The sequence below is a fragment of the Battus philenor genome, unplaced genomic scaffold (genome assembly GCF_028537555.1).
Source record: "Battus philenor isolate CCGP_79_NKW_IND1 unplaced genomic scaffold, ilBatPhil1.0.hap1 SCAF_5, whole genome shotgun sequence".
Taxonomy (NCBI): domain Eukaryota; kingdom Metazoa; phylum Arthropoda; class Insecta; order Lepidoptera; family Papilionidae; genus Battus; species Battus philenor.
Window position 1 is genome coordinate 3,823,615 of NW_027181715.1, and position 16,937 is coordinate 3,840,551.

Below are 16,937 nucleotides of genomic sequence, written 5' to 3' on the forward strand. Positions count from 1 at the left end.
CTATGTTTAAAATTTAGAATGAAGACTTTTCTTTCTCTATTTAGATTGATATTAAAATCGTATGTGTTTATTATGCAAATAATAGATCAGTTCTCCCGAGGGCTTTGGCCCGGATTGTTGTTACATTATTTATTTCGAAACAGTCAAGTTGTTGGTGGAAGGATCCTAGAGAATGGACCTACCCTGTTTTGAGGGTTTAAGAGGCCGTCAAACCTTAATTCGATCCGTGTTATCGGATACATTACAATATCACAAGGAGACAAAAAAAGCCGGCGTAATCCAAGTGCAATTAATGATTTTGCAAAGTTATCGTCTAAGTGAATACTGTATAGTAATTTAAAGTTTAAGTTAATTTTTAATTAAAGCAAAACCTGTGTGTGATGTAGTTAGTACATAAAGAGTTCGATTACATTTTAATTGCAAACGATTCAAGTATACTTTACGCATTGCACGGACTAACCACGTTCGTCAACCAAGCGTGTCCATCTCAGCCGACACAATAAAGCCTTATTACGTCGCCGCGAACATTATTCCTGTCAGTGAATTAAGCGAGCAAGCTTGATCCACGGAATACGTGGCGTTATTTGTTCTGCAATTTACCACTTTACGAACCCAGTTTATAAAAACAGTCCGGGATTCGTGCCACTCACAGTCCGAGCATTGCGCGGTTCGCACGCGTACGTATTGCAATAACAAAAGTATCACGGTGTTATTAAATTGATAATTTCGGCTAATAATAGAAGTTCGGCGCAGGAGTTCGTAGCACGTAGCAGTCGTCTACGAGCCGTCGCGTGCGATCGTCTCTTGACGGAATTACATTCGAACAACGATCCTTCAACTGTGATAACACTTCATTAGTAATGGCTACCAAGAACGTACAAAGTAAGTTTTTTTTTCATTTCTAAGTTAACGTTTTTCATTTAAAACCAAGCGCCAGTACATTAAAAAAATCGCTACAAAATTTGACATCGTTATCAATGAAATTTACGAAAGGTTAAGATATTATGTGATCAATTTTACCTATTTATAATATTTTTTTAATAAAAATAAACGTAATAAAATCTTTTTAATTCCTATTAAATTTAGTTTCAATTTAATTTTTAGTTTTTCAGCTAAATATGTAAAAGTGTACGCGACTCAAAGAATTTTTTTATAACAGTCATAAATCGATGTAACCCGAACTGTTTAAATACTTATTAATGTAACGATGCTTGCATCTGAAGCACTGGTCAATGAAAATTAAGACCTAAGACTTAAGTTATAACACCAAGAAACCAATCATGAAATATCCAACCCCATAATAAATTGAATATGAAAACGATGAACATGTCTGTAAACATAGCTACGGTAGGTTTTTTTTATTTAAAGCATAGCTCCTTCAATATTTCTGAATGGATTATTTTACACCAAGCAACGAATTATTATTATTTGGTAATGTTTTAATTTGACTGTTAGATATATAATTTCTACAACCTTTAAGCCAAAATTTACTTAAAGTTAATGGTTATTTCATAATTATAAAATAAATAAGAAGAACATGTAAAAATTTGGGCGTGGGACGGCGTGTTAGATACAGGCGTTATCCAACCGATCCTGTAGAAATTATATTAGGGAGGCCTTTATTCAGTAGTAGACTTCCTAATAATATTGGAATTCCTAATAATGGTGGAAATAATGATGGTGATGATGAAGACGTTGTCCAAGATAGAGAGATAGCTTGTAACGAAATAAACGTGTACGAAAATAACAAAGAGATATTTCTTAAGATCTTTAGTGTTTTCAGTGTTGATTTACGGCGTAGAAACGTGTTAGGTAAAAATGAAAGAACGAATACGCTTTTGAAATGTAGCGCTGGAGATGATTTTTTTGAATATTGTGGACTTAGCACCAGCTAATCTCTCCAGAAGATTAAGAACTAAGTTATGCATCTCGGCCATTTTTTACTACGAAATTTTAAAAATTATCGACCAAGTTATGCGAAATAAGATGCTCTGGAGAAACTTGTTGACCGAGGTAGATTAAATGGCCTTAAAAGACCAAATTTATGATGAATCAAGTGATGGTTCTTTCGGAATCGCCCCGATATGCACTACACGGTGCGAAGTATCTGGGTACGGGATGGCGCGGTGCGAAGTATCTGGGTACGGGATGGCGGGAAATTATGAGAAGTAACTCGCGACGTTCCATGATCACAATTGCCCAGCCGAGACCATATAAAATATAAACAAATGCGTAAATATTACATGTTATTAGTGATTATATCGTCTTTGTACTATCTGTCCAATATATAAACTAATGCAAGCAAAACTAGAGTTAGAAAGCTGTATGTCTTTGAAATAATACGTAACGGTTAATGGTAAAAATATAAGCAATATCTTTAAAGCAAATACAAGACTTAATATAAGAGAAACTGAGATATTAAAAAGGAAATACTAATTTTACATATTTTTAGCATTATTCATTCAGATTAATTGCTTATATGTATATACTAAGTAAAGCCTAGATATTGGACAGCTTTTACTATACGGTAGTGGATAAGTTTAGTTAAATAATTTTGAATTATAATTAACCGTCTTTACCATAATTAATAAGGTAACTTTGTTGCTCTAAAACATGGTTGCACAGACTTATTAAGACTAGGGGCTACTCGGCCAAATCATGAACTGATGGCGGGCCGGCCGCCAGAATGATAATTAAATTTTTTTGGTTGTATTATGGAATAGAATTCAATGTTTTTTGAATGTACGAGAGTATTTATTATTTTTGTTGTCGGCGGGCCACCAGTATTCGACCGGCGGGCCGCGGTCTGTGTATCCATGCTCTAAAAGATAAGAATAGCTTTGGTGCTTAAAACAATAAATAACTAATTAATGTAGGTGCGATTAATTACTTTTGTTAGTTTGTTTACAAATAGTATAATAAACTATTCTTCTCTTTAATAAAAACATGATGGTTCATAAACAAATGGAAAGTATATGTAAAAGAAATGTTTATTTAATTTCATCATACTTCATCAACACAAATGTAGAAAGATTTTTATATTTTGTCACATTAAGGATATACATGTGGGATAAATATATATATATATATATATATATATATATATATATATATATATATATATATATATATTTATATATATATACATGTATATATTTTTCTAGTTATATTAACAGCGTTTTATTACAGAGTCGTTCCAATTATTATATTGAAAAAATAATTATTGGTGTTTGAACGCATATCTCCTCTAAGATAGAAGGACTGCTATCTAATATGTACCAGCCACTATGTTATATATTAAAGTTTTTGGAAAACGGCGATGTTGTAACTCATATAAGTCGAGTGTCTATCGGGTTTCGAACCCGCAATCTATAATCTTAAACCATATTAAAAACTAAATCAATTAGTAATTGAAATTCATTAAAGTTGTAATTAACATAATTTTATTAAAAACAAAATTTGGCACACGGTTCATTGCTTTTTAAAAGTGTGCGATGTGTACAAAAATAAATAAAGCGTCCAATTGCGATGCGAGTACATATTATTCAGTCCCTTTTAAAATTTACGAATAAAATTTTATAAATAAACCGTGTTGGCAAGAATGCAAGGAAAATTATCCGAACTTTTTATTATTACTACTGTACACGCGGTGATTGACAACTGTTATCTTTATAATTAAAATTTATTTTATGTATTTCTATAATATATGTATTTAATATTTTCTCTGTAATATATGTTATCACTGCAAGGTACCAGTAGTACCATAGCCTGTATACCCTTACCGTTGCCCTCAGCGACTCGCCTAAATCGTTGGTCCACCTAATGGGCCGTGAGTTTCACGAGCGATGTGTAATATATGTACTAATATTTATTATTAACGTCTAAATTTTATGTAGAAAGAAAGCATTTCATGTAATTACATTGATATGATTTATATATATTTATTTTATAATTACAAGAAGAATATAATGTAATAAAATTTATACTGTTAGAATATTTATATAGTATTATGAAGTAAGATAATGGTAGAGAAGTAGTAACCCAGCGACAGAGGAATTAGATTCGCAATCGTAGGTCGCGGATTCGATTCCCGGGATAGTACATTATATATTATTGCCACAAATCACGAACAAGTTTTGAGAGGATGGGCAGCAGTGTCCTCTGAGTACCATATTACCACACCGCGATCGCCAACTCACCTGCCAAGTATGGCGATGATGGTATATCCACCCATAGATATCTTTGGCGGAGGCCTATGCTTTGCAGAGGGCTGAAATGACATAGATTATAAAGTGACGAAACGACTTTGTCTGTCTTTTTCAGTACAGAGGTTTGAAGCGTTAGAGGTGATGACAAAAAAGCTTTTTGAAAACTTATATGCACTAACCCATTTAAATATTTTGCTGCATAAGGTTTTCACATTCAAAATCATGTGAAACTGGTGCTCTTTACCATGAGAAGAACAACAGCAAACAGATACATAAATAACAGATGCGGCAATCAGATAGAAATTGACAATAAAAAAATAAGAAACTTCCGAATTGCATTAAAACTTTATTATATTTTTATATTATATCATTTTTAATGTTGAATTCAATAAGCAAGTTTTCCCAATTTGTAAATTAAAATTTGATTTATCTTTATTATATTCCCTTTTGGATATTTTTGATTTCGCCTTTTAGCGATATAAAATTGAATTAGATATGTAATAATAGACCACAACGCAATTAATATTTTATCTGTAACAAAACATTAATTAGGCACATGTTTCTTTTATGTTAACCAATAAATGTTATAAATTCTTACAGAAAAACATACAGCTGAATATTCCGATACCATATACGAATTAAAAAAAAACTCTTTGAGTTAATATAAACATTTACTTGTGTGTAATTATTTTTTATCTGTCTTAATAAAGAAAGTGTTAATGATAAATAAAGATGTTTTTGCAGGATGACATATCATAACCGTTTTTTTCCACACGTTGACCGTATAATTAAGATAAAAGTTTGAATAACTGTTTACCGAGACATTCTGCTTGTTCGCGATATTGCGGTTGATCGACTGCACCAAATATTGGTCTAGCATGACGCAATAGTTTTTTTTACCTGGTGTTACAAGCCACTACTACGCAATGCGTATACTATTTAATATTTACATATAATTTTCACATTGTTGATCTTGATTTCGTCGGCGTATGACGGCTCATAAACGCCCAATGCGAGGCGTAAGCTTCCTCTAAAAATCTATGAGAGGATATATCATGCGGTCTTATACACAGAGGACGCTGCTGTCCATATTTTGGAAACTTTTTCGTCAGAGAATGGAACCCGCGACTTACGATCTCAAATCTAACTTCGCTGGCCTACCTCAGCTCGATTAAACTGGTCTTGACATACTGGCTGATAATTTTTCTATGATTAAAAGCGTTTCGATTCGACTTCGTTGAGTCAATTGTTCTAATATTTACGCTTTTACAATAGGATCCTAGATAAATTTTAAAAAGCTCCTGTAGTTGAATTAAAAAAAATGTTAAAGAACGATTTTAAATAACAAAACACATCGATATAAAATAATTCGTTTACAAAAATCAAGTGTCTTGTTAAATTGATATGACTTACAGTTATATTTTTTTTTAATTCCATAACAACATAATGAAAAATAAAAAAATATAATCAATGCACTGTATCCTTACGGTCTGTAGTCTTACTGGTCGTTTATCTTCATTGGAAGCCAATTCCTGGAAAGTCTTGATCCAAGATTCGACGAGTTGCCTCCGCAGGTTATTGTGAAGCCTGTCTCTCGGTCTTTTTTCTTTAAATCTTCTTACGGTATCTAGCTTATCTAGACTTTCTGCTTGCCTTAGAGCTACGTGGACAAAGTAGCCAATAATCCGCTTGTAGCAGATGGCAAAGAGCCTGGTCTTTATACGGAGTGCAAGAATAGATTCATTGTTACTCCTGGCATTCCACAAAATGCGTAATATCCTCCTCCAACACCGTGGTCTGTATTAGTAGGGTAAATATGTAATATAATATATTTAATGATTCAATTCAAACGCGAATCGCATCCGAGACGTTCAAAATTTAAATTTATTAAAATAGATTAACAAATCAACATACTAGTTGACGCACCTGCATTCTAGAATGCATCTATAGTGTTTAAAGAGGTATAATTAACTATTAATATATAGTTTTATAACGTGACCAAGTTGAAATGTAGGTCAAAGAATTTCACATACATTGTAGGCATGATTGTAAATGAACAATCTGTTACTGTCATCATAATCAGCTAGGTTGGCAGCGTTTTATCACGCACCTCTTGGACTTAATGGAGCGCTGTCCGTCATACATACTAATGCATAGGCGTGCATTCCGCAAATTGAAGCAATTATACATATACGTTAGATCGTTACCTTGTAAATGTTCTCGGTGAATTTCGATAATTTCAGTTTTCATTAAATACCTTTTATAATAATTTAAATAATGATTTATATTTCTTTTTAAACGGCTACTACTCTATTATAGAATGTTCTAGTTAATATCGATCTTCTCCAAGAAAACAATTTTTATTTTTCTGTCCTTATTATCCTATACCGGACGAAGACAAATCCAAAAATCATAAAAATTGGTCCAGCCGTATAAGAGTTCCAATACTAATCGAAGTCAGTTAGATGTTTTTATTTGTTAATGTATTATATTTATAATATGTATTAAACCTTATTTATTATAAGTATATATGTTATATACGTATGTATCTATGTTTAAGTATGTATGTCTATGTATGTTTATGTTCGTTTGTTTGTAAATATGCATTTTTTGTACACGTAAACTACCCATTACTGTTACCTTTTCCATACTATGGTTGTCTGTAAGAGATTGCCTTGTGTGATAAAACCGCCCATTGTACTTTTTTGTATACAATTGTAAAACCTATTAAATCTATCTTAACGTGTACAATAAAGAATATTAAATAAATAAAAATAAATAAGTGTTATAAAGGGTGTAACTTTAGCGACATTATTTTTTATACATAGATTGATAACGAGTGATAGTATGTTCATACTGTAATAGATTTTTCTTAATTTAACATTTTTAATAGAGGTAAGTTCACAGTGTTACGCATTAGCCTTTAGCTCTGAATAAAAATATTTAAAATTAATTCACAGTTCCACCAAATATAATATACGAAACATTCCATGATCAAGATGGCGGATCGTCTTCGAGCGGTACTGCTGTTCTATCCCGTGAAGATGACAACAAAATAACCGTTTACGAACCGAAAGTCGGTATGTCTAGCAAAAGTTGACAATGCGGTTAAGCATGGTGGACGCATGTGGGGCAATCATATTTTGGGCTATTTTATTTTATATTTGCATTGGTATAATCTATAAGAAAATCTTAACATTTACACAAATACCGTTCCCACATTTTTGACTTAAATGCCATTAATGGAGGTCGCATATTTAGTTATATACCGTTATTTTACAAATATTCTATTTGTACGGATATATTATGATAATTATTATTGCAAAACTAATAAACATACATGGAGATTAATATTAATAATAATAAATAATTTTGTAATACATGTATGTACGTATTTTGGTATGAGTAGTGGTAGCCAAGCGGTATAGCACTAGTATATGCGATCGTAGATCACAGGTTCAATTCCTGAGACACAATGTCATATAATTCACACTGCGCGTTAATTACATAGGATTGCCAATGTTCACAAACAAGTTTCACGAGGTTGGACAGTAGCGTCCTTTGCGTACCATTAAACCACACTGCGATCGCTATCCCTCCTGCCAAATATGGCCATTATGATCAATCCCTCCGTAGATATATTTGGGAGAGGCCTATGCATTGTAATGAACGTCTATAGGCTGAGACAATGATGAAAGTACTTTTCGGTTACTATAACTATAAGGAATAAGGATACGTAATTTTTAAAACGAGCTTACAAAAAGTAAATGTTTACGCAAAGTCGGAGTCTTAATAGTATGATAACATTTCCATTAAATTATCTATTTAAACATTTCATTGTATCTGATTAGATTGCAATCATTTTATAAGACAATTCTGAATTTTTATTGTCTACATTATTGATTTGTTATTGACAATATTCTATAATTGTCGCTTCATGTTTATCACCGAGCATGCAATGGGCGATATGCGCAGTCGAATTATAGATAGTACGATAAATAAATAGATTATGTATTCTTTAATAATGCATGAGTTGATATATAAACAAAGATTGCTTGAATTAGTATTCGTAACGTTTCTTGGTTTATCCAACATACACGTTCATGGCTTGGATGTTTACGTAAATTACATGTTAAACTAAGACATAATTTTAAATTAAATGATAAGATGTACACTATTGTAATGATATTATTAAAGAGAGAAATATATTACAATTGAAATTAGAATAGGTCTTTGTTTTTCATATATGGATGTAGCTACTAATAGCATTCTGCAAAGATGCTCCAGAGAAAGAAAAATTACGAGGCAGAGGAATTTTTAAAATAAAATAATTCTTAGACTCTAGGGTTATAAAGTGAAGTTTTTTACATGAAAAATATTTTTTTTAAGAGTTAACTATTTATGTTGATTTGAAAGTGATCCATTCGATCAAAGATTGTTGGCAATTTTCAATATATTTACGTAAATTCTTTCTTGATTTATATGTGATATATTTCATGTTATTTATCCTTTTTACAATCTTTAAAGCGCCTAATCTGTTTGATCATGGTGATTAGTTTTTCGTAGTAAACATTTATTACCGTGTATGACGTCAGTAGCGCTCTCAATCGTTGAACAATTTATTCAAATCACGTCTTTATCAATCAAAAACTTATTTTCTGTGATAAAATAATAAGTAGGACTAATTTAGCTGGCGTTATGAATTAAATACAATTGACTACTCTTGTTATCATATGTCCGTTGTGTATTTTATAGTATAGATGACAATTTATTTACTTATTAGTTTATGAGTTATTTAATAAATAACTTAATTTTTCCTTTACACAAAGGAGGTTCTTGTTAAATCGTACCCTCGGGTCAGTTGGTTCCTATGGTTTCTTTTTCTTGTCAATATTTAAATTTAATTTTTTAAAATCACTGTTTAGTAAGGTAGTAGATATGGTGACTAGATGAAGATGGACGCATATATGTTTAAAAATATATAACTTTTTTATAAAAAAAAGTAATCAAAACAAACAACAAACGTGTTACATATACTTTTGTTATAACGTAGCTATTGTATTTAAATGACTCGAGAAATTTTTTATTATACTAATTTTTTATCTAACCTGGGAACTGTTATTTTGATGATTGTTTCTGAGAATTTAATTGCAGATAGCTGTCATTATAACCGCATTTATACAAAGAGTTAGATTCTGGATATCCCCAAACGTTATTATAATAATTAATGGATTCAGCGTCGTTACCTTTCCATGAAATTTACTCTTTTTTTTGTGCGTCATATATCAATAAAGATCTGTGTGTATACGCAATAAACTTCTTTTTTTGAATTTTAAAATGGATATTCTTTTACCTTGTTACTTAATTTAAGGTCCCATATTATTTCTACAATATTTGGGTTGATCTTAAAAAATGAAATTAAAAGGAGGAAATTTAAGATTAGGATATATAAAATTCAGAGATGTAATTTAAAATATATATAAATAAATATTTTCGGTTCACAGTTAACATTTGCGAATAAAATGTCAAAAGGAGACGCCAAAGGATAGATTAAGTTAATAACGATCGAACGATTTTAAAGCTTGACTCAGCGGTAGAGAACTGCGACTTGCAATCGTTGGTCGCGGGTTCGATTGCCGGGATACAATTTTATTTAATTCACAATTTGTGCATTAATTAAATATACGCCTGCCAATCGAGGCGATTACGGTATATTCTCCATGGATATGTTTGGGGGAAGTCGACGACGAATATCTAATTCTGGGTACCTTTTAATGGATTGCAGTATGGTTGCGTAAAAGTAATACTACGCATGTATTTTTTACTGAATTCCGAGTTAAGAAAGAAGGAGCTAGTAAAATTATTGAGTTAATTACATATGTAATCTTAAGTATTAATATTAAAACATGTTTATTATTTAAAATTTATTACATTATGAACAACAGCGGCTTATTTTTAATTATAATACGTCTTAATTAAAATTACTGTTGTTGCGTCTTGAATAAGTGCTTAAAATTTTTTATTAATATGCGGTTTAGAAAGATCTTGCCTCAATTTAAATAAATGTTTTTGCATAAAAATTTTTAATAACAACTTTTATTTTTTACATTAAATATTTATACTTGACTTGTCTTTAAAAATTTATCATTATATTTGAATCGCCCTCAGTTGATCAAGGCAGCGTAGGTACCCCAGACCAACGGAATAGTTTAATATCACGAGAAGTTTCTGGATGAGGGCCGTTGCCACGATCGGTCATCGTGGCGACCTTTCGAGGGGGCCTATTCATTGCTGTGTTCCTTTATCAGTTAATATGATAATGATGATTTGAATCGAAATAAAAATTATCCATAAAAATATCGATGATATTTTGGAGAAAAATAACTTTCACGATTAATAAATAGACTGCATATTTTAATAAATCTTGCAGTAGTCTTTTTCTTACAGGTTTATCTTATAATTATAAATTGGATCACATTCTCTCTGGTGTGATTTCTTTATAGTACAAATGAATATTTTCAAATCCTCGAGAACTTACATTTTTTGTAAACGATTTATTTGAAACTAATTATAGACAAAAAAGTTTTTTTTGTAAGTCAAATCAAACCAAGATAATCGTTATCATCCGTTACGATATAGATGTCCAAAGAGAAGTTCTTATTCAACAAAAAAAGTTTTTTTTAAAAATATATGTCAACTTGCTGTCAATCCATATGCAACAGACATGCAAAGTGAGGTTTCCAGTTAAAGTTCGGAATAAATATGTGATTATTTTGACGCATGTTTAGAGAATTTTAAATAAAATAAATAGGAATTGTGATTACAGATGTAGAGACCGGTAATGCGAACGCCACGCAAGAGGGCGAAGCGCGCGCCAAGTCCTCGCGACTTCCTCATCTCGGTAAGATTGCATGGCATGAAGACAAAATGCATTTGCAACGTTTATAGGCTCGCATAGCACATATTAACAGAAGCACTTATTTTAAAAAAAATTGTAATAATTTATATGCATCATTCTAAATAACTCAAAGAAAAACTACTTTACTAATTATTTATATTAAGCATAACAAATTTATACTAGTAATAACATGTTTATCAATATCACTACCATGAATTAATCCTAAAAAAGTTGCACCAATCGTCATTATCATCATTTCAACCGTAGGATTTCTATTGTCCATATCTAGGACCACCATTGATTTTCAATGGAAGAGCCTGAATTCGGGGTCTTCCAACTACTTGACAAGGTTGTATCTCTACCTTGTAGGTGGACAACTTATACTCCACTTGTCGGACCGTGCAGTCTACTCTAGAACTTTAAGGTTTCAGCGGCCATCTGTTCTGCGCACTCTCCATTGCTCATAAAGCGTGGCTAAAAATTATATATGTCAGTGTATTCGTTTTTCAATTTTAACCTTGCACTGTTTAGGCGTCTTCTAAATTACAACTTATAACAAAATATTTTTTGAATTGAATTTTCAATTGCGAATAATCGCGTCACTCAATAAAAATTTCGGTAGATGTTTTGTTTCTTAAAGTTACATGCACGATATTATAGTCCTTTTAATAACTTAATTATTTATTATTGCTCTTTTATATCGTTTTAAAGACCAACTGTCAGTAGTCATAAACATCAGTAATTACCATAAAAGTGCTCTTATTAAGAGATCTTGTATATAAATACTTAATTTAGTCATTACGTATTCTAGTACGCACGGTTAAGTTATAAATCTGCATTCTGTGCTCGCCTATGTGGGGCAAGAAAACAGCAATAAAAACAAAGCGACGCTAAGGTATGTTGTACATAGCACGTCAGCGATAGTTTTTGTTCTCTTCAAACATGGATCAGTTTGTTTGTCAGCATAGACTCTATCGTGAATAATTGTTTTATTTATGTATCTCGTATATATATATATGCTGTTATCCATAAATTTTTAATGAAACTGGTTGCTAGTGTTCAGCACGCTAATGCCGCGCAGTATATAATATAACCAGTTTTATTAGAAATTTATAGAGAAGTTTACGTTGTATTGGACGTTTTACGGCTGAAGTGATAATCATTAGAGCCTCCATTAGCACACAAGACATCTCTTAGTACTAGCTATAAAATTGCAGTAGTTAAAAATATTTTAAACTGAACGGTAATGCATGAATACCACTTGGAAACTGGAACGTAAGGGCTGCTTAACACGTATAAAATATTTGCTGAATGAACTATAATATTTGTACTTATGTATTAATAGTATAAATTAATAAGTATTTTTTTTGAATTGACAATAGAAATTTGTACAATTGTTTATATTATAAATTAACAATATAAATAGCGCATTCACCAAATTTTTACGTTCTTAAAATTGAGTGCTATTTGAACTTTACATTTAGTAAATAAAGCATTTTTCGCGCTGATATCATTGATACAGTATTTGGTCATTAACCTGATCACTGTAGTGTAAATAAAATTATATCACTCGTGTGAAACGGGCTTTATTATAACAAGCGCGTTATCAAAATACGGACGTCATTAATGCGACGACTCTCTGACCGTGCGACGTAATTTGAAGACTAGACTGGAATGAATTTAAATAAACACGTGCATTATGCGTCCAATTTATATAACACCTAGCGTAAATAATACGAAAACTACAATAGACCGGCTAAAGAAACGGGTTTCATTCGTATCTATTTACAACTCATCACCGGATTTATAATGTAATATAAAATTCCTAACTGTCTATTATATGGATCGAAATAGACCGTATTTACATTTGTAAAGAATATGTTTCGTAATACATTTCTGATCTTTTTAAAAGAACTATTTTCAAACTTAAATTTAAATGACTTATACTCATTATATGTACACCAGCTGCATGTAATGGCATCTTGTCAATAAAAGCACGTCAAAACTGTTCATCAAGTTTCATGTTAGATCAACACACATCCTTTTTCCTATGATATACGATAATTTTATATTGCTACTTAAAAAAACAAGAGAGAAATTTAAATATGGAACAAAATTTGACCTTTAAGTAATAAAGAAATAATATCAATTATTACTCGCCGATGTTCTATATACAAATTAAAAACTAAAAATTTTTTTCAAAAATGTTCCGTTTCCTAAATTTCTTTCTCAGCTTCCAAGCTTATTAATACGATATATTCACAAGACATCAATATACATAAATGTCTGTTATAATTAAGTTCGTAATATGCCAGAATCTATAATTACGTTTGTGAGTAGCGGCAATATTATTTAATTTATAAAATAAAGAGGCTGTCAGGAATCGAACCTACAATTGCAAGTTACAGGTCTTTACACTAGGCCACCACTTTTCTAACAACTTAATCGTTTTAGTCCCACAATGTAACACTTTAACGTAACACTAAAAAACGGAAGCCTAGATAGGAATGGCGATAGCGGATTTAATCCAAGATCTAAGTGTTCGGGTGAAAGGCCTAACATCTGATCTGACGTGTGAAAGTTCGTGCATGCGCAAATGCTCCCTTTCCCCGCGCTCCGAATTACATTACCTTCGAGCATTACTTATTGTATAATCTGTTATATCATGGAACCATAACCATGACAGGAACAAGTTTAAATAACACCAATTTGATATTGTTATTACATTGTTTTTTAGAAAAATATTTATTATTTTATAGATAAGCGAAACACGATAATACCTCCTTCGTATTTATTCTCAGAAAATAATTCAAGTTTATGATACAATTTAGATATCTATTCAGTATCTGTAATGACAACGGATGACCGGCATTTGTAGACGTTATTGTTTCGTTATTTTTTGACATGTATTTTTGTTGTTTATATGTTGTCATTTACAGCTTCAACGAGCTTGAAACGTGAAGAGCGCTGAACGTATTTAGGCTAGACTCTCTTTACAGGAATTACGATATGAATTCACTCAGGAGCCTTGATTTGTACAATTACGTTATTGATTGAAGAACACCTTGACCTTAAAACATTTAGGTCCACCACTATCAGTATTTCAGCTGTAGGTTGAACATAAGCCTTCCTCATAAATTTTCAATAGGATCGGTAGGAAGTGTCTTGGGCCTAGCATCTTCCTACCACCTTCACAAAGTCATATAATTGTCTACCTTGTGAGTAGACGTCTTACGCTGCGATTGCGGGAATAAAGAAGTCATAAATAAACTAAAGGGAGCTTAAAGGGCAAAGACATAGATATCGACTTTAGAGTGATAAGTCTGGGAATGGGCTAGCCATATTGTCCTAAGATTCCTTGTGTAAGGGCCTGCTGGAATAGGGATGAAGGAATAGAGGCCTCAAATGCGGTAAAAAATGACATAGTAAAGATGGTGCTTGAAGGTCCAATTAGTGCAATTGGATCTTCAAGCACCAAAAGGGAAAAGATCTAAAATAAATTGATGGCCGAAGAAGACTGGAAAAGAACACGTTAGAAAAGGGGAAAACATGATAGATCAAAATAATTCAAATAGAATCTATAGTATTATTCAAATCATAACAAAATTTAATAACCGACTTTTAATCTTATTACAATGTTTACAAAAAATATAATCCTATTTTAATTTTAAACTACTCTGGTCCCACCTTATTTATATTTTTATGTATTTGGTAAAGATAGTGTATATTTTAATAACGAAATATATTTATTGTGTCATTAAAAGAATGCAAAACAATATTATCTTTGTCAATAACGTTTATGTTCTCAAATTTATATAAACGAACAAAGAGAAGCCGAGTAACACAGAAGTCAATTTATTCTTTAAAGCGTACTTGAAGAATGCCAATCATCAATTTAGCACGGTAGCTATTTTCGGTTCAGACACTTCCTACCCCAATTCTGGTCAATCAGTGGAATTGGTTAACTCGTGTCTTCACTAGAAATAGATGTAGGTAGCTTCGGGACAACGTCTTAGTATCTCCCACGCACGCAAGAGAACAATTTCAGTCAATTGCGGCCTAGATACAAAGAATAGTGATAAGTCATTTTATTTGCTACATCCTTTAAAAAAACGCTCATAATTTTTAAATAAAAACTTTGATTTATAAATCAAAATAAAATTGTTCAGCAATTTCCCGCAATCTCAATTTTGATTACTGACCCACTAACGGACCTAATCTAAAAGAAATGAAAAAGCATAAGGTTTGTCAATTAAGACAAATGATATGAGTACGCGTATACGGATTTAGAATCTTTAAAAAAAATTAACCATAACATCTTTCCAAATTAACGAGTCTATTTCGTTAATTGCACAAGGATGAAATCTATTGTCTTTGTATATACTCTAAACGGTTTTAAATCTTATAAGGCGGCCGAACAATTAACAGCTAAATATAGTGTACATCAATCTTGACAATTAATTTCAGGCAAATTAATTGTTTCTTACGTTTTTGATACATGGCACAGTCCTGTTGAAACTATACGCCAGTATTAATTAAATGTTATAAAAACATAGCTCTGCCTGAAAAACCTTGCAAAAGTCCATAATTGTTTTTTTTTTGTATAATATCACTGTAACAAAAATGTAAAATCCTGGTTATAATTAATTTGACATACAAATGATATTCAATGTCTTATTGTGTTATTATTTAAAAAATGTTTAACAATGTTTTTTTTTGTTTTATTGGGTTAATAACGTTTAGCTAGAATAATGATATCATTTACGCCTACATAAGTAAATAAATTTAATTTTGTACTATGTTATATTAATATAAACATATATTTATTTGATTGAGCAGTGGTAGACCAGCGGTAGAGGACTGAGACATGCTATCGTAGATTGCGGATTCGATTCCCGGTATTCAGTCTTATAAATAATTTTTGTTTCGTTTTGTTCATAATTTTGTTCGTTTAATTTTGTTCATAAACAAGTTTGACGATGGACAGCAGTGTCCTCTACGTAACATAATACCACAGTGTGATTGCCAACCTACTTGCCAAGCGTGGCGATTATGGTATTTTCCAACATAAGTATCTTTGGGTGAGGACTACGCCTTGCAGTGGGTATTTATGGGCTGAAATGACCCCACTTTTATGCAGGCGTGCCAACAGGAAATATAGTTTGGAAATTAAAATTCGACTTGTATTTTTTATATTCCGAATCAAAATAGGCAGAGAACGTGTTGAGTAGCAATGGCAATACAAATTTCGATTAAGCATATCATTCCATACGCATCGATAGAAATAACGGGTAATGTAATATGATCGGTGAATTATATACAGATAAAAAATAATACATTACTATTACATCGAATAAATAATAATCACGGTGTATAACGTTTTTTGCTATTTGATTACATTTTCGATTAGGTTGAGAAATCAAACAAACAATATATAATTAAAAAATAAGAGGCAGGTTATTTTTGCCGTTTAACCAAATAAAAGAAAGCATGTACAGAGTAAAATGTTTTAAAAAAATTAAAGGGATATTATATATTTGATATCAAATAATGCATGGTACACGCAGTCCTAAAATCAATGGTTTTAGATAATAAGTAATAACATAATAATAAGAGCGTTTAGTAAAGCGTTTACAAAATTCGAATTAGCTATCGTGATGATTCAGTACAGAACAAATCAAAATCTCTACAGGGATCTACACATCTACACATCAAAATCTGCTTATTGGTGTAAAAGCTTGTAAAGGGTGAACTTATACCTCATTTGCAATCATTATTGTATAGTACACCATATTCAAAAATCAATGGTTTCGAAAATTATAAAAAAACGT

General features: G+C 31.4%; 1 protein-coding gene across 4 annotated transcripts in view; it reads left to right on the forward strand.

The window, feature by feature from the left end:
• Positions 1-531: 531 nt before the first annotated feature.
• The window catches only part of Drip (aquaporin homolog protein drip), a 77,900-nt gene continuing 61,494 nt past the window's right edge, over positions 532-16,937 (forward strand). The window contains exons 1-3 of one of the 4 annotated variants that reach the window (XM_068772209.1): positions 532-882; positions 7,169-7,288; positions 11,035-11,109. In XM_068772209.1, the coding sequence (XP_068628310.1) occupies positions 861-882; positions 7,169-7,288; positions 11,035-11,109 (217 nt within the window). In that variant the 5' untranslated portion in view covers positions 532-860. Of the gene's footprint in view, positions 883-7,168; positions 7,289-11,019; positions 11,110-16,937 lie in introns of all 4 variants that reach the window. The other 3 variants (XM_068772210.1, XM_068772211.1, XM_068772213.1) reach the window with 3 other exon arrangements.